General features: G+C 36.1%; 2 protein-coding genes across 2 annotated transcripts; one reads left to right on the forward strand and one right to left on the reverse strand.

Moving 5' to 3' along the window:
• The first annotated feature begins 9,500 nt into the window (after positions 1-9,500).
• Positions 9,501-10,023, forward strand: LOC106329807. Its single transcript, XM_013768436.1, has 2 exons — positions 9,501-9,698; positions 9,829-10,023. Exons 1-2 carry the CDS (start codon positions 9,501-9,503, stop codon positions 10,021-10,023), a joined length of 393 nt encoding a protein of 130 aa, XP_013623890.1.
• A 4,594-nt stretch (positions 10,024-14,617) lies between these two features.
• LOC106332857 lies at positions 14,618-16,304 on the reverse strand. The gene is made up of 2 exons (XM_013771349.1): positions 16,041-16,304; positions 14,618-15,241 (listed from the first exon to the last, which is right to left on the reverse strand). Exons 1-2 carry the CDS (start codon positions 16,150-16,152, stop codon positions 14,802-14,804), a joined length of 552 nt encoding a protein of 183 aa, XP_013626803.1. The 5' UTR covers positions 16,153-16,304; the 3' UTR covers positions 14,618-14,801.
• Between the last annotated feature and the right edge of the window lie 303 nt (positions 16,305-16,607).

The raw sequence follows: 16,607 nt of genomic DNA on the forward strand, positions 1-16,607 counted from the left end.
ACAAAAGATGTTTAAAACATAGGTTTTTCCAAGTGCAAAACGTCCAAAATAAATTGCAAAAAGGTCCTTCCTTAAGAAATCATGATTTTCGGCAGTAAAATAACGCGGAGCGACTTGCATGTGTCGCTCCGGAAAGTCGCTCCAGGGCCGATTTTTGGTGTCTTCGGGCGAGAGGTCCCGAGCGACTTTGGTGTATCGCTCCTACGGGTCGCTCTGGATCGGGAGCGACCTTGGTAGGTCGCTGTGAGAGGTCGCTCCAGGGTCATCTAAGACTGATCGGAGTAACGAGAACGCGAGCGACTTCATGGCGTCGCTTTAAGAAGGTCGCTCTGAGAAGTGGGACACAGTGACTTCGTGATGTCGCTCCGGGAGGTCGCTCCCATGCTCGGTTCGTCCAATGGTCACCTTTTCACCTCTTTTGAGCTCCAAATGCACTCGAATGTCTCCAATAACCTCATGTGGTACTCCAATACCTAATAGAGACTCATGTATGCAAAATGCAACCTAAACATGGCTAAATCCTAGTCTATATGATCAAAATGCACATGGACGAATGGATAAGATAATGGAAATATGCAAGATATCACTTTTGTCTGGCGAGAATCAATTCGTTAACTTGTCATAATATTCGAGCAACCTTATATATACAAATATACATACATGTATACCATATATATTCTCACAACTTTACGTGATTTATGAACTCTAAAATGTGCAACGGCATACATACATAAAAGTTTATTATTATAGTTTGTGACACCCGTCACCTTCTATCTGGAGAACAGCGTGCCAGCAACAGTATCTCATAACACAATAGTCCATATACACGACTCCACTCACCCTAAGCCCAAATAAAATCCAAATAAAATGCCCAGTAGCACCAATTCCGTCCAAATATCATATACTCGTCAGTGTCACCTGAAAGGGGGCAAATGAGGGGTGAGTAACGGGGAAGTCACTCAGTGAGATATGGGATATTAAACCCGAAGTCCATGGACCCGGACAGAGCACTCCAAATAAATATAATTTAATCCTAACACGTTTCAAACACGGTACCTAAAGTACCCAGAGATCAAAAAATGGTCCTAGCGAGGTGCACACTCGCTGCCCACTAACAGACCAAAAACACCACCGAATATGTGCTTGGTAACACACGCCCGTAGACGATTTATCGACCTCCAAGCCTTGGCACAACAGGTCGACTACGTTGTGCCGCACCATCCACCACACCCAATGTATTGTCTCCAGCCGATACATCCATGGTCGGCTATCATCCAAATCACATCAATATACTATACATATTATCAATTATAAATGAACAAGCATTGTTGAACCATCTAACACACTAGTTCCGGTTAAGCAAAGAACCTAAAACTAAGCAAACAATGACAGACTCAATCTCACATAGACGGAGCACATTTGAAATAAATTATACTTATTCGAGGTCCTAACTGTGTAAGAGAAGCTCGGAAAAAGACCCTCACCTTAGCTAAGACTCGATTTCACATAGACGAAACACATTAGAATTAAATTATACTTATTTGAGGTCCTAAACCGTGTAAAAGAAGTTCGAGAAAAGAACCTCACCTTAGCTAATATTGGAGATGAAACACAAAAATGCTCCAAGATCTCGTCCAACAAAACTCAGTCCAACTTTAGAATTAATTACTTGAAATACAAGTAACACTAAAATTGCATGATTGCATCCTGCGCGCATGTGCATGAATAAGGTTTACGTTATATATGTTTCTTGCAACACAAGAACCAAAAACAATGGTACTTAACCTCGCGGCTTAAGCTTCTTGGACTCCGTCGACGGGAGCTGTGACTCAGGTGGCTCACGGTTCATAATGGTGCTGATCGGTGTTGGTAGTGTCGAGACGCTGACGGATCTGGTTTCACTCTCTCTTTCTTAGTCTCCGCATGTTCACGCTATCCATTGAATGGATCCGACGTGAGCCAAGAGCATGGTAACATCGATGGATCTATTGCAACAAGATTATGACAGTGGCATGACGACGGCTCCGGTGGTGATAATGAAGATTATGACTCCGGTGGTGGGACACGGCTTGATAATGGTGGCTGGATCAAACTCCGGTGATCACGGCACGAGTCCGTAGTGGCATGGCTTGCTCCTCCTTTGGCTCATGGTTAACGATGGTGGTGAATGGTGTTAAACGCCACAGCTCCAGTTTAGATCGTTCCTCCTCCATCTCTCGGTTAAGTCAGCCATGACGAGGGTTGATAAAGGCTCCGGCGCGGCAAGGATCTCAGACCCTCCTCCGGTGAGATGATCATGACGGTGGTGATCCTCTGCTGAAGACTATGACGAATGGTGGTTGGTGATGAAAAGCCCCGCTGGTTTCCGCTTGTAAAAATGTCGGCTAGGTTAACATGAGGAAGGAGATGTATACGGTTTTATATATATCGCTTTGGTTTAGCGATTAGTTTGGTTTAGTCCAATTAAATAATCAAACCAATTTCAATATCGGTTTAGTGAAAACCGGGTCGTTACAATAGTATGCAAAATATTAGACCAAGGGAATCGGTTGAAAGGAGATGTGGATAAGATATTAATTAGTTTTGGCATATATATATTCTACCATACAAATTTACATAATTTCTCTTATTTTCCCTAACCGTTATTTATTTTTTGTAATCCGAGCATCATCTACACCAATACTCTAACGAATCATAGATAAGAATATATGAATGAATTTGGTTAGTTTTACATGATATCCAATTGAATAATCCATTTCGAGCGATTCATGATTAAAAAAAAGGATATCTAGTTGCAGCCACTGAGAGAATTCAAAAAAATTGTCGAGCACAATAGCGAAGTCATTAGTAATATATTGACTAGATCTGAAATTCTGAATGACAAAAAATACTTTAATTTTTCATTAACCTTACATAATGTTACGAATAACGTTGGAGTCCGCATGATATAATTTGTAAAAAGGAAAGAAACCTTGAAATCCTTCATCCTACAATACATTCCACGAACTACAATCAAGATTATTAGAAAAAAAAACTTCTTACGTTTCATACACACAATCACCATAGCTTGGATCGGTAGACGGTAATAATGTACATACTCGTATCATTGAAATAGCATGCTTCGTCGGTACGTCTGTTACTTTGGTAATACTCATTCATTACAAACGATGCATGATTTCTAAGAGTATTTGGCTCAAACCAGGGTCCACCAGGTTTGATTGGGTTACAGTCAACATTTCCTTGGCTACATCTGTCGCCGATAAAGCTGTCACACACCACTGATGCTCTGAGAGGTTTCTTACTCTGGAACTTGCAAGAGGAAGATAGTCGATTGCAACGATCGATAGAATCAGGAAGAGGAGTGTTGATGGCGGACACATAATTTCAGTGATATTCTTTGTTAGAAAATTGTTGAATATTTATGTGAATTTGAACAGTTGTGCTTTTCTTTATATATATACTACGGTAAACCCACCCTACGGGCGGGCGAGTAAATAAACTGATAAAACAAATTTAATTAAAAATTGTATTATTTTAACTAAAAGTATCACTAAGGTTCATAATTGTTTGGTTCACCGGCTTACAACTTTGTAATCTGTGGTTGATGTTCCCTACATTCCCTTAGACCATAACTGCCTTTGGTTAACTTCTTGACCCCCTGCCTTATATACACTTTAGAGTGTGTAAGTCATTGATAGAAGGAAAAACCACCTGTTTTGCTTTGGGGAGGGTTTCTACTACATACACCAGAAAATAGTTAAGAGAAATAAAAATCTTTTTGAGGAATATGTTGAAACAATCAAGACATATATAAAGAACAATGATAAGACTACCACACCAAATATATATACGATCTTGTCTGAAATCATATATAAAATGCAAGAGATTGTCTTTTACCCTTTTTTAAAAATGTTTCGGAGAAGTCAACTGTTAGAGCTTATGTACACATAAGTGAAGAATAATTGGTTGTAGATTCTTGAATTTTTTTTTTTGTAAACGTGAAAGGCCAGAAGATCTTGAATAAAATAAAAACTCGGATCATTTAGCCGTGAATATACTTGAACCCCATTAAAAAGATAAGCCAATAATTTTTAAGTATGTGAAAAAACCAGGAGAAGAATAAGAAGAACAGAGTAATAAGTGGATCTATGTAAAATCCTCAGTTCTGTTCCGCCTTTCTTTCCTCTGCATATTGACTCTTTTTTGTTTTTTTTTTTTGTCAAACATGTCAGTATAAAGTTAAAAACTAATCCCATAATGTAAATAAGAGAAAGAAAATATCTAGAAGCTGATACCGCTGATTCTTAAGTAACCCGTTTTCTTTGGATACTAAAGAATTACGTATCTGACACACACCTATAAAGAACGTGGAATCATTATGTTCTATACATAACATAATCTGGAGTTTCACCAAACAACGACATTACTCAAACAACACGCCACACCCGTTCGAAACACGCAAACAACATATGAAACCAGTGACACACATGTGGATACCGGAAAGAAGCTTCGTAAAATGAGACTTAGACTGCTTCTTCCGGTTTTCGACTTGTCATCAGCCACAACTTCACATGTAAATCACCAACCCAATCCAAATCAGCGAACGATAGAAACGTACGCGGAAACAAAAAACTTTTAGAAGGATGAAATGCAAAACGCTAACCTGCGGTCGTAAACTTCACCAAGCCTTCAATTGTGAATTTATGTTGGTATGAAAAAATTAAAAAAAAATTGAGCAAATGTAAATTCTATGTGCACGGGAAGAACGAAAAAGAAAAGTTTACTTACTGATTTCCATTAATAAGAATCTAGGATGATGATGAAAGCTTCTTTTGTTAGGGACTGAAACTCTCGGCCATGAAAACCCATAAGCTACCCGCCTCGCTTCACACTTCTGGCCTCAAGGTTGACTTTATAGCTTCCCAAAACCTGAGAAGTCGGACCTCCACGGTGGAAGAACAACGATCCGCTTTCAAATCAGAGAGTATGACAGATGAGTTAGATATAATACTGAAAGAAGTTTCTCTCGTATGATTAGAAAGATGGTGAAGATGATATTCATGGGATGGAGACGGACCTTTTTATAGGTTGAGTTCCGCCGCCTGGAAAGGAGATAAGGAGCATTAAATGACGAATTGTAATTCATCTTGTAACGAATAGGGGAGATGAACCAAGAAACGTCAGGAACAGAGATTGAACCTTCATTGTTTCCCATTCTGTGCTTGAGAAAACGAATGGCCCTAATCTAAGGTCGACATTATCGAAGAAGGAGAACGCCGTGACTTTGTCTGTCGATTTTTTCAAGCCCAAACGTTTAAGCCCTTTAACATAAAACAATAGTGAAGCTCATTAGAAAGATAGACACGTGTCAAGCTCTCATATCTCTATTTTATGACGTGGCTGTAGGAGGGTTGAGAGAATCTCTCCTTTATATAATTAGATATATATATAATGAAGAAAAATAAATATTCAAAGTCAAGTAAATCTATAACATATATTTCATTTCCTTAAAATAAAGTATAGTCAAATAATTTCTTTTTAACACAGAAATGTATAATCAAATATTTCTCCTCAATTATGTATATACGTATAGTTTTTTTCTCTTCTAATAATATAACACATCATCCTACACATTAATATCATATATTTTTTTTTAATAATTTGAATAAACAGATATATCCCAATATATAAAAAAAGATTGGGAATGAGCTCTCATTCTATGAGTCTATCTACCTTATGAAATATAACCAGCCAATGGAGAGTTCAGAGATCAGCAAGATGATAGGTCAATAAAAAGTTAGAGCCCAAAAACTGCTTCGTACACGACTTTTTATGCTGAATTGGGCTCTTTACAATATCTTTTTCTTTTATCTTCAAAGTTGGCCCATTTTTAGTCCATTTACACACATTCGTTATCTTCTCCCGGCTTCACCTTCATCGTCGTTATTCACATCATTTCATTTTCATTCGTCAATGCCTCCCTCCCACTATCAACACTCATAAATTCCATTAATATTACTCCATCAAGAGACATGCAACAGTTTCGATCAAAACGAACTATTTCCACGCCTATATAGTAACAATTGCGCAATTTTTTAACCTCTTCCTAATTATACATATTATAAGTATTAAAACCAATTTTTCCTCAATCCGAAAAAATCAAAACTCGTATCTCCATAATGTATTATGTATGAACTAAAATCCACACAATCCGATTTAGATAGGTTTACTACTCAAAAATTTGAAACATAACCAATAACTAACCTAATTGAATTGATATAATCTCTCTTTTTTTTTTATTTACCAAATCTTGATTCGGAAGTTGGGTCAGATTTGTATTTGGATCTCAGGTTGGGTCAGATTTTAAATCCGATCCAAAACATACTAATTTGGTACCGGTTTATGTTCAAACCACCAAAAGTAAGCTAAACCTTTATTTATGATATGAGTTTCAATTTTTTCTGATTCGAGAGAAATAAGAGAAATAAGTTTTAATAATTTGTGAATTTTTAATACTTTTAATATGTAAAATTAGGACTAAGTTAAAAGATCATGTGTAATTGTTGTTATACGATATTTCTAGTGCGTAGACGAGCATTTTGCCTTCGAATCTAAATAAAAGTTTATTGGGTTAAAAAGTAAACCATGTATGGGCCCATATAAGGTAAAATTTAATAATATTATTAAATTATTTTTTCCCACATTCCCGTTAACCCAAAAAGGGAGAGGGGGAGAGAGGAAGGTCAAGCGACGAGAAAGACGAACCAAGAAGAAGAATATGTATACGAAATACGTACACTCCTGCGTTTTTGTACTCAACGTACCGTCAGAGACAGTGATTCTCTTCCACCCACGAAAATACCTCCGATCGCGAACCTAAACCGTTTGACCCAAAAACGGTGTATTTGATGGCAGGGGCGGTCCCAGTGTATTAGAGGGCAGTGTATTAGAGGGTGTGGCATGTGCTCCACCCTAATTTTTTTTTGTTCATTCACATCTAGTGTTAAATTTAGTTAAGTACACTTACATATTAAACTTCTAGTTATAGAAATGGTTAAGTGCCCCATACTTAAAACCATCTTGGATCCGCCCCTGTTTGATGGTGATGTTTGTTGGAATCGTACAATAAAGAATCTAAAGATAAGGATTAGGTTCTTGAGGTTTAGGAGAAATCTTCATAAAATCAAATGAAAAAATAACATCCAAGAAATTTTATTAATCAAAGATTGCATTACAAGAATGATTTCTAGTGTAAAATGAATCAAATAATGTATAAAATCCTTATAAGATGTGTAGAGCTGGAAATTTTAGTTTTTACCCGCGGGTCCCGTTCCGTTTGACCCGCTGCGGGGCGGATGCGGGTTGGCCATTTCGAAAAATTCAACATGCGGGTGCGGGTCGAGTATATTCTACGCGGGGCGGGTGCGGGTCGGTCGATTTTGAATCGCGGGTACTCGCTAACCCGTAAAAAAATTCAAAAAATAATATATATTTTCATAAAAAATATATAAAATACTATAAAGTCAGAAAATAATATATAATTTAATTATTTTATTAGAAAAATAAGTATTATATAATTAAAATATAATTAAAATAATTATTTTATTAAAATTTATCTTACCCATGGGTCCCGCGGGTTATCCGCAAACTTGGGGGGGACGGGTGCGGGTATGTGTATCTTTCTTTGTGGGTCATGCGGGTCGAAGTTTTGAGTGAAAAAATGAGTCGACCCTCGGGTTGGCGGGGCGGGCGGGGCGGGTTGACCCGCGAACCCAGCTCTAGTTATAGGTCTAAATGGAAAAGAGAGGATCCTTTGTAATAAGAAGGTAGCTCCTTATTTATAGAAGAAAGATATCTAGGGTTTCCTAACAAAGTGAGTCTAATTCATTGTCTTAATGAGCCTTGAGGGAGGATGTAAATCCACCCCCAACAATATTTGATGTTTCTTTCTTATTTTTGAATCGATTTTATTTAGGGCAATTCTTCTAAATAGACCATTTTCAAGTTTTGGTCTTTTACGAATAGGGTTTATGAGACAATGAACTAGGCACATACTCATGTCGCAGACGATTGCCATGAACGGGTCGTCATGGTTAGGTTGCCATAGATGAAGTGTCATAGACGGACCGTCTCGGGCGAGCTGTCATCGACATACTTCTGATTCCGATTAGACTTCTTACTCCGGGATGGTTGCGCGAACGATCTGTGAGGACAGTGTTCTGAACCACCGGAGCAAGTTGCCATGGATGAAGCGTCGATCGACAAACTGCCAAAGACAAGTCGCCATAGACATCATCATGAACGTACCGCCATGAGCGAACCACCACAATCAAATCGCTACGGGTGGACGTGTCTTCGCGGTGTCACGTCATGCTCGAGACTTGCAAGCAATCCGAGTAACTGCGAGAGAGCTATCCATGACGAGTAACCGCAAGAGAGCGATCCGTGTCGAGTAACCGCAAGAGAGCGATCTGTGCCGAGTAACTGCAAGAGAGTGAGTCGAGTGACTGCGAGAGATCGATCCGAGTGACTGCGAGAGATCGATCCAAGCGACTGCGAGAGATTGATCCAAGCGACTGCGAGAGAACGATCTGCGCCGAGTAACTGCGAGAGAGTTATCCGTGACGGGTAACCACAAGAGAGCGATCTGTGTCGAGTAACTGCAAGAGAGCGAGTTGAGTGACCGCGAGAGATCGATCCGAGTGACTGTGAGAGAACGATCTGCGCCGAGTAACTGCGAGAGAGCTATCCATGACGAGTAACCACAAGAGAGCAAGTCGAGTGACCGCGAGAGATCGATCCGAGCGATTGCGAGAGAAAGATCTACGCCGAATAACTGCGAGAGAGCTGTCCGAGTGAATGCGAGAAAGCGATCAACGCCGAGTAACGAGTAACCGCGAGAGAGAGAGATCTGGATTCTCCCAAGTTTGATATGCTTTGAAGATAGTTCTCATTGTTCTCCCTCCTTCTAGCGCCAACTGTTTGACCCAAAAACGATGTATTTGCTGGTGATGTTTGTTGGAATCATACAATAAAGAATCTAAAGATAAGGATTAGATTCTTGAGGTTTAGGAGAAATCTTCATAGAATCAAATGAGAAAAATAACGTCCAAGAGACTTTATTAATCAAAGATTGCATTACAAAAATGATTTCTAGCGTAAAGTTAATCAAAAAATGTATAAAATCCTTATAGGATGTGTTATAGGTCTAAATGGAAAAGAGAAGATCTTTTGTAATAAGAAGGTAGCTCCTTATTTATATAAGAAAGATAGCTAGGGTTTTCTAACAAAGTGGGTTTAATTCATTGTGTTAATGGGCCTTGAGGGAGGATGTAAATCCACCCCCATCATAAGCGGTGGGTGTTTCCCGGAAAGGTTTATTGATGTTATAATTTTTTAATCTCATGAACTGGAACTTCCTACGCTTAGAAACATTTTTTTCTTACCAAATAAAGTCACTCCACTAACTGTAACCACTGATTTTGTTTCCCCAAGCTAAGATGTATTCAAGATCTCCAACAACTCAGTGGAAGAAAGACGCTGGGAATCAAACTGATGACACCGATTCTGAGCCTCAAATGAGCTATGAGGGTGTTGGTTCTGATGCTGTGGATACCGAGATGAAAGATGTTGTTGTCTCTTCTCCAGAGGATAAACTCACTCAGCCTGAAGGACAACCCTCTCTCTCTGATGCCACAGTTTGCTAGTGAAGCTTGTGCAGCAAGCAAGACAGCACGTGTAGTCAATACTACTTCATCTAAAGTCTCAAACGCTGGAGGTTCTACTAGTACTACGCTAAGCCTTGAATTCTTTCAAAATGAGATTCAGCGATCAGGAAGTGAGGATGAGAAATCTACTAAAGATGCTGTGACTCGTGGAATGGACGATAAACCGGTTTCTCACGTTGGTGACGTGCCAGAGGAGCTTCAGCTAGAGTTTGGTGATAAGAAAATGTGTGCTTCAGCCGTTGCTAGTGAAACAAACCATGATCATTCTGCTTCATCAAAATGTGAATTTGTTTGAAAGTAGAGAAGAAACGGTGAAAGAATCTCAAATAAGGATTCTTGAGAAGTGGTTTAAATTTGCAAGATCAAAGTAGTTTTTGGTATCATTCAGAGAATCAGAAAAGAGCTTTAAGTTTTCCATATTTTGTTTAGAAACTTAGAATAGTTAGCAAAATTATTACTCTCTCTCGTTTGTGTTTTTGCTATTTTGCCAACAAACACATAGTATATACTTTTGGCTAAATCTTTTCCCTTGGCATTTTTATGCAACTTTAGAGGTTCTTTCACAGTCCCATTTACAGGAAGAAATATGAAATAATTAAGCTTTTATTGTTGTGAACAGAGAGAAAGAAGCAATCAGTTAATCTTATTATTTCATAGGTCACGATATAGAGGGATACAACATTAGGGATTCAGAATCCTCTAGAACATGGGCTTATGGGCCTAATGGACATCCACATAATAGTTTATAACACTCTCCCTTGGATGTACATTAAAAATTATTTCCTAAAGCGCATAAGATGCTACATCATTAAAAATCTTACCAGGAAAACCCAGTGGGAAAAATCGTAGTGAAGAGAAAAAGAGTGCAGCGCGCATCTACTCCCCCTGATGAGAACATAACTTGATATATCTAAGAGGACACAATCCAATGTGATGAAGTAACTTCTTCGTCTTGGGGTTGGACCGGTTTACTTCTATTGGCAGATTTGACACTCCTCACTGAAACTTGAATATCTTGGTGACCGTAGGATAAAATTACTTCAAACCACTTGGAAATCGAAGCTAACATCCATGTATAACTTTAGGCACCGATCTGGCTCTGTTAAGATGAAAATATCGAGCGGTATTAGGTATTCAGAAAGAGCTTGTACATGTCCCATGAAAACAGCCATATCTCGAGTTCTAATGACTTGATTCAAATTGGAGATGAAAATATATTCAAAGATCTTTCTCCGGACACCAATTTCATATTTTAATTCCATCTAGAAGGTCTCCTTTGATTCAAAAAATTTCGACCTTTGATTCTGTTACACGAATGGAATGTGTTCATCACTTGATTCTTCTTCAAGTATAACTGATCTTAATCTTTCTCTTCCTCGTTTCTCAATCTCAAAATACATTGGAAGATTGATAGATTTTTCGTCACTTAAGTGATAAGATTCATTTTTAAGTATCTATCATTTGCGTGTTCTTTGTTGCCTCGTTAAAACCTTGACATGGAAAACCCAATAGAACAAAACCAATGACAAGGAAAAAAAGTACAACCACATACATCATCATATTCTCCCCCTGAAAGCATCATCTTAGGGAGATGTATTCTCATCATATATACATAATCCTTTTAGGAATTGCTATAATCATATTCTTAAAGAATAAACTCGTTTGATTGTCAGAGGATCTCTTAGACCATTTGACTTCTTGTCCATAAAATTACTTTCACACAAAAGATAGTATTTTGGTCTATATTTGGACTCCATATGTACAAATTTCCTTTTATAGACAATCTTTTAAACTTTGATATTGTAAATACTTGTACATACGAGTTATTCTCTTTCTTCTTATAAAATTTACTAGTATGACCACTCTTCTTGTCATTTGAAATCACATCTTTCAATCATGTTAGAAATCATTAAATTTCGAACCATGGTACTTCATGACCAAGAAGTATTTTCTTTATATGTTTAAATATCATGGTACTTCATGTTCTCGAGAACTAGCACTTACTGCTTCTAATAGTCCAAATCCTTATGAGGTTTACTGTTTTTTACAGTTTATATTCTTTTGAATCTTTCACATAAGTTTCATTGTTCCAGTGGCTCTCAGTTCTTTTTCTTTGTTGCCAGACTAAAGAAACTTGAAAGTTGATGCTTCCACCACATGATGATGTGTTTTTTTATAATCAATTATAGGCATGTCACAATCCTTGTTACAACATCACATCTTATGATTTCATCATCACATCTATTTCACATAAAGATCTATTTATGTGCTACTGGTTTTACACTTCAGGTGTATGGACTACTTGTCCAAATACTCTTCTCTTTCGAAGATATCTAATCCTGCATCTATTGCTTATTTCCATATTGGCCAATCATTTCTTTCTGTGTGTACACTTTTCAATAGATGGTTCATGATCCTCATTCTCATCAACTGCTAAATTGCATGCATATTCACGACGTCGATTTGATATGGTTCCATATTGTTCAAACATGACATACCTATTTGAGATTTCTTTATTCTCAGGTACTCGAATATCTTTCTTGTCATGTTTTCTATCTCTTCTCGAGATCCTTAATATTTCATTCCTCGATTCTGCCATTCTCATTCATGCTCCTTTTCTTTTTAGAGGATTATTATATTTGGAACCGATAGGTCTTTCACGCTTTAAGCGCTCTTTAGACTCACTAGCAGTTTGATATTGTCATTCTGGGACATCCATTTTAATTGGAGCATTTACAGCTGGTACTTGTGACTTAATCACTTTCTTATGGTCAGTAAATGAGTCTGGCAACTCATATGCTAATCTTTGTAATAGAATTATCTCTGTACATTCATTTTGGACTTCTATTTACGCTCTTTAGTCCGAGGATCAATGATAATTTATTTTAACTCATTCATTCTCCAACGTAACTGTTTATTTTCTCCCTCTATTGTTGGATAGACTAACTTTGAGTCTTTACATAAATCTTATAAAAGCTTCTAGATTTTATTATTAATGGAGATCATATCCAACATATTCATAACCTCCTTTGAGGTCCTATCTTTTAGTTGTATGGTGGAGCAATTACAACGTGTGCAAATTTTCTAGATGGGGATCTTTGGTTCCCGACCCAAAACCAATTTAATAGGGAGAGTTTATAATTACTCTTTGGCATTACGCTAATCATTGTTGCTGCATCTTACGTATGAACATTAGCTACAACATGTTCATCATGTATTTCAACATGCATAAAATAATTATCAAAATCTTGTGACTTCACCAGTATTACCAATAAATCTCGCAAACATCAGGTTACGGATCTGTGACAAGGATACATATGACCTTCTTGTCGATGCATTAATTATAAACACATGGTGGATGATCAGTCCACCAGTGGGTGATCAAGCCCACTAACATCTCTTTGTATTTATAGATTCTAAATCTATTTGACTGGTGAAAAACTGTATTTTTATATTGCTTTGTAAGCAAGCAGCATATATAATATCATCCTTAAGAATTTTCTGGTTTTTCAACGAATGCCCATATGATTATCTTTCGCATCATTATTAAACCTGAATGGCATAACCGGTTTGCCAAACATTACACTTTCGGTAAACTTTTGGTTTACTATTACATTTATTTTCATTTTCTAATCATTGTGTAGTACAAAACAATAGTGTCTTGCGTAATACTTCTGATTGAAGGTATTCAACATTTCTCTTTACTTATTGTCTCAACATTATTAGATTTTAAATTCCGTGGTTTTATTTTATAAATGACTCATAAAGTCTATTTTCAGTCTGAATATACTTCTGGATGTTCCACTTATTAGAGATGTGGAATCCTCTAAAACATGGACTTATGGACATAATGGACATCCGCGTAATAGTTCATAACACTTATTTGAATTTTGCAGTAGTTTATCTAGTAAAACTTCGTGAACCATAAACGTTGACATGGCCCATTTGAAAAGTTACGTCTTATGTACAAGAACGAAAAGAAAAAAAAATGGATATATGAGTTACTATTTTTTTGGAAAATAAGCGTTGTCTTCTTTCCTTGTTACGAGTTAGAACTAAGATTATTATCTTAGTTATTTTTTACTGGATCCCAATATTTGTCGCTTTTTGTAAACCATAACATATAAAAAAATGTTGAAGGAATAAAACAAAATAAGAGAAACTAATTAAATGGTAGTAGGTCCAAAACCAGGTAATCTTGAGTTCAGATCTGGACAAAGACAAAGACGTATCCCAAAAAGAAATGACATCTCAAAAGTTTTAAGTTCTTACTTGTTTGGCCCTTTGACGGTATTCAAAGGTTAATACGATGAAAAGTGTTTTGTTCTTTAAACTTTAGTTTTGTTCTTTATTTGTCCCATCAAAACTCAATTTTCTTGGAAGTATATACTTTTAGTTGATATTAGAAAAAAAAATAATGAAAAAAGGGCTGATATTAGAAATATTTTGATATTAGAAAATCACTTGACAAAAATTATATCATTATTGTTGATATTGAGTTTAAAGTAATCAAATAGTTTAAATTGTTATTGAGTTTACGAACCTCGTGAGATTTGGTTGGAGATTATAAATAGTTGTATTTATTCAATAATAGTGTCGACTAAAAAAAATCAGCTACTGTAACCAAATCTAACCGAAAAGGTATTGCCGGCAATGAAAAAAAATTGGGTGGTCAAACTCAAAAAATATGTGTGTAGCATTGACAATTCTCTAACACCTTTGTTAATTTTTAGTCTAATAAATGTCTAAAAATCCAAATATTGATAAAATTTAGCATAAATTAAATCATTTTATTTTTTATGTTCCAATGTGTACATTTAAAATGACACAATAACAACATATGGTAAATTCAACCATTATAACATGGTTATTTATATTAAATACTTGCGTATCTTGCTGACGCTAATATGGTTTAATGTTAAAGATGAATAACTTCTCTAAAGTGAAAGAGAGGAGATGCTTCTTTCTCTTTTGGGCGCAGAGAACATATATTAAAGAAAGTTTCTGTAGAGTAAAAACAAATTATTTATTTAATTATACCATTGGAAACAACGTAGACATATTGAAATACGATCAAACGGGTGATGCAATAACACATTGGTAGGCTTTAACCGCTCCTACAACAGCAACAACCACAACCACCAGGGCTGCCACACCCTCAATGATTGGCTTCCTCCATAGTCTTTCCCTCAATGAGCTAAACTTACTATGAGATTCACGTCCACACTTAGCTATATTACTCCCATCAGCATCCGATTTACTGACTCGAGTTCCTGATGTGTTTCCCTGAGAACCAAGATAAGGAGCCACTGCTGTGGGGCTTGTCTTTGGCATTGTCACGTATAAAACTCCCTTCGAGAACTTTGCACGAATCTCATTTCTGTTACAACTTTTTTCAACTTTCGTTTCTTTCCTAAACTTGATTGATTTGGTTTTGTCCACAGGACAGCTTCCTGTTATTGTTAGTATACCGGTGTTGCTAATTTGTATTTTAAGATGCTCTTTCTTCAAACCTATACAAACACAGTTCCGTTTTTTATTGATAGAAAATTGTAAGCGGTGGCCTAAAGTTTTGTTAGTAGATTTTAACTGATTTGGAAAATGAAACAAAATCATGTTTTGCTTGATTATTAGTTATTTATCTTACCATTATCAGGTGCTACTTAATGATTACATATAGAGGATGATTACATATAGAATTTAATCTGTAGATTTATTTGCTGTAGCTTTACTTGCTGTAGATTTCTAAATCACTAATTTTTTGCTCTAGAAATGAAGCTCTCTACAGCCATATTTTGATTTTGCAGAAATTTTTTTGCTGTGAGTTTTTTAAGGAAATCAAAGCTCGATTGGTTAACATATATAGCTGTAGACTAAATTTTGGCTGTCCAGAGCATCTACAGTCTCAACCAATCATCCCCATAGTAGTAGAATCTGTGTTATTCTTTTATTGAATTTTGTTAGAATTTTAACAATTGTTTAATTAAGTTCATAAATTTTGTAACAGATTTGAAATATTTTAAAACTTAAAACATACATGTAAGGATGCAATGCAGTTTTCACAATATTATGATACTATATTAATTTTTTACTTATGTAAACTTACAATATAAATATTGTTTCTTGTGTTTTTAGCGTCAATGAGTAATCAATTTTTGCAAGTTAGAAGATCGATATTTTTGTATTTTATGTATTAAAAAGTTATTTAATTATGGAAATACTATTATTTCTGTATTAAATCAATTAATTATGGTATTTGAAGATATTTTTTTCAAAAAAAAATGTTTGTCATAAACTTACTAATTGATGTACCTGAAGGAAGATGTAGCTCAACTATGTCGACGTCTTCCGTTCTCCTCCAACGACAAAAGGGTTCGATTTCCTCGTAAAAGTGCGTCGGTCCACCTTCCTTAGTTACTGCCATTATTTAAATATCAAAGAATGCAACAGATAAGCAAAATATTGCTGAAATTTGCCTCTTAATTCTAATTTTATCGGGGAAATAAACGAAGGTTGGTGATTGTGAGGATGATCTATCTGATAGCTTCTTATATTCTTTGTTCTTTGCAAGGGATTTGGATTTCCTCTGCGCTGAATGATTCGTTTATTGGGCATGAAGGTTTGCTTTAAATAATAATTTATTTGTATTCTGAATTTATACGTCTGATTGTATCTTGGGCCATTGGTGTTTCTTCACATGCACAACTATTTACTCTTTATCTCTTTTATTAATTGGAAATAATTGTATTTCTTACTATATTTTTCAATATTGATTATTTAATTAAATTTTATAATAATTTTTAAAATATTATGATTTAATGATACATTAATTTCATTTTATGAAGATGTATTCAAAATAGGATGTGTAGTTTTCCAACT

The sequence above is a fragment of the Brassica oleracea genome, chromosome C3 (genome assembly GCF_000695525.1).
Source record: "Brassica oleracea var. oleracea cultivar TO1000 chromosome C3, BOL, whole genome shotgun sequence".
NCBI classification, from domain to species: Eukaryota; Viridiplantae; Streptophyta; class Magnoliopsida; order Brassicales; family Brassicaceae; genus Brassica; species Brassica oleracea.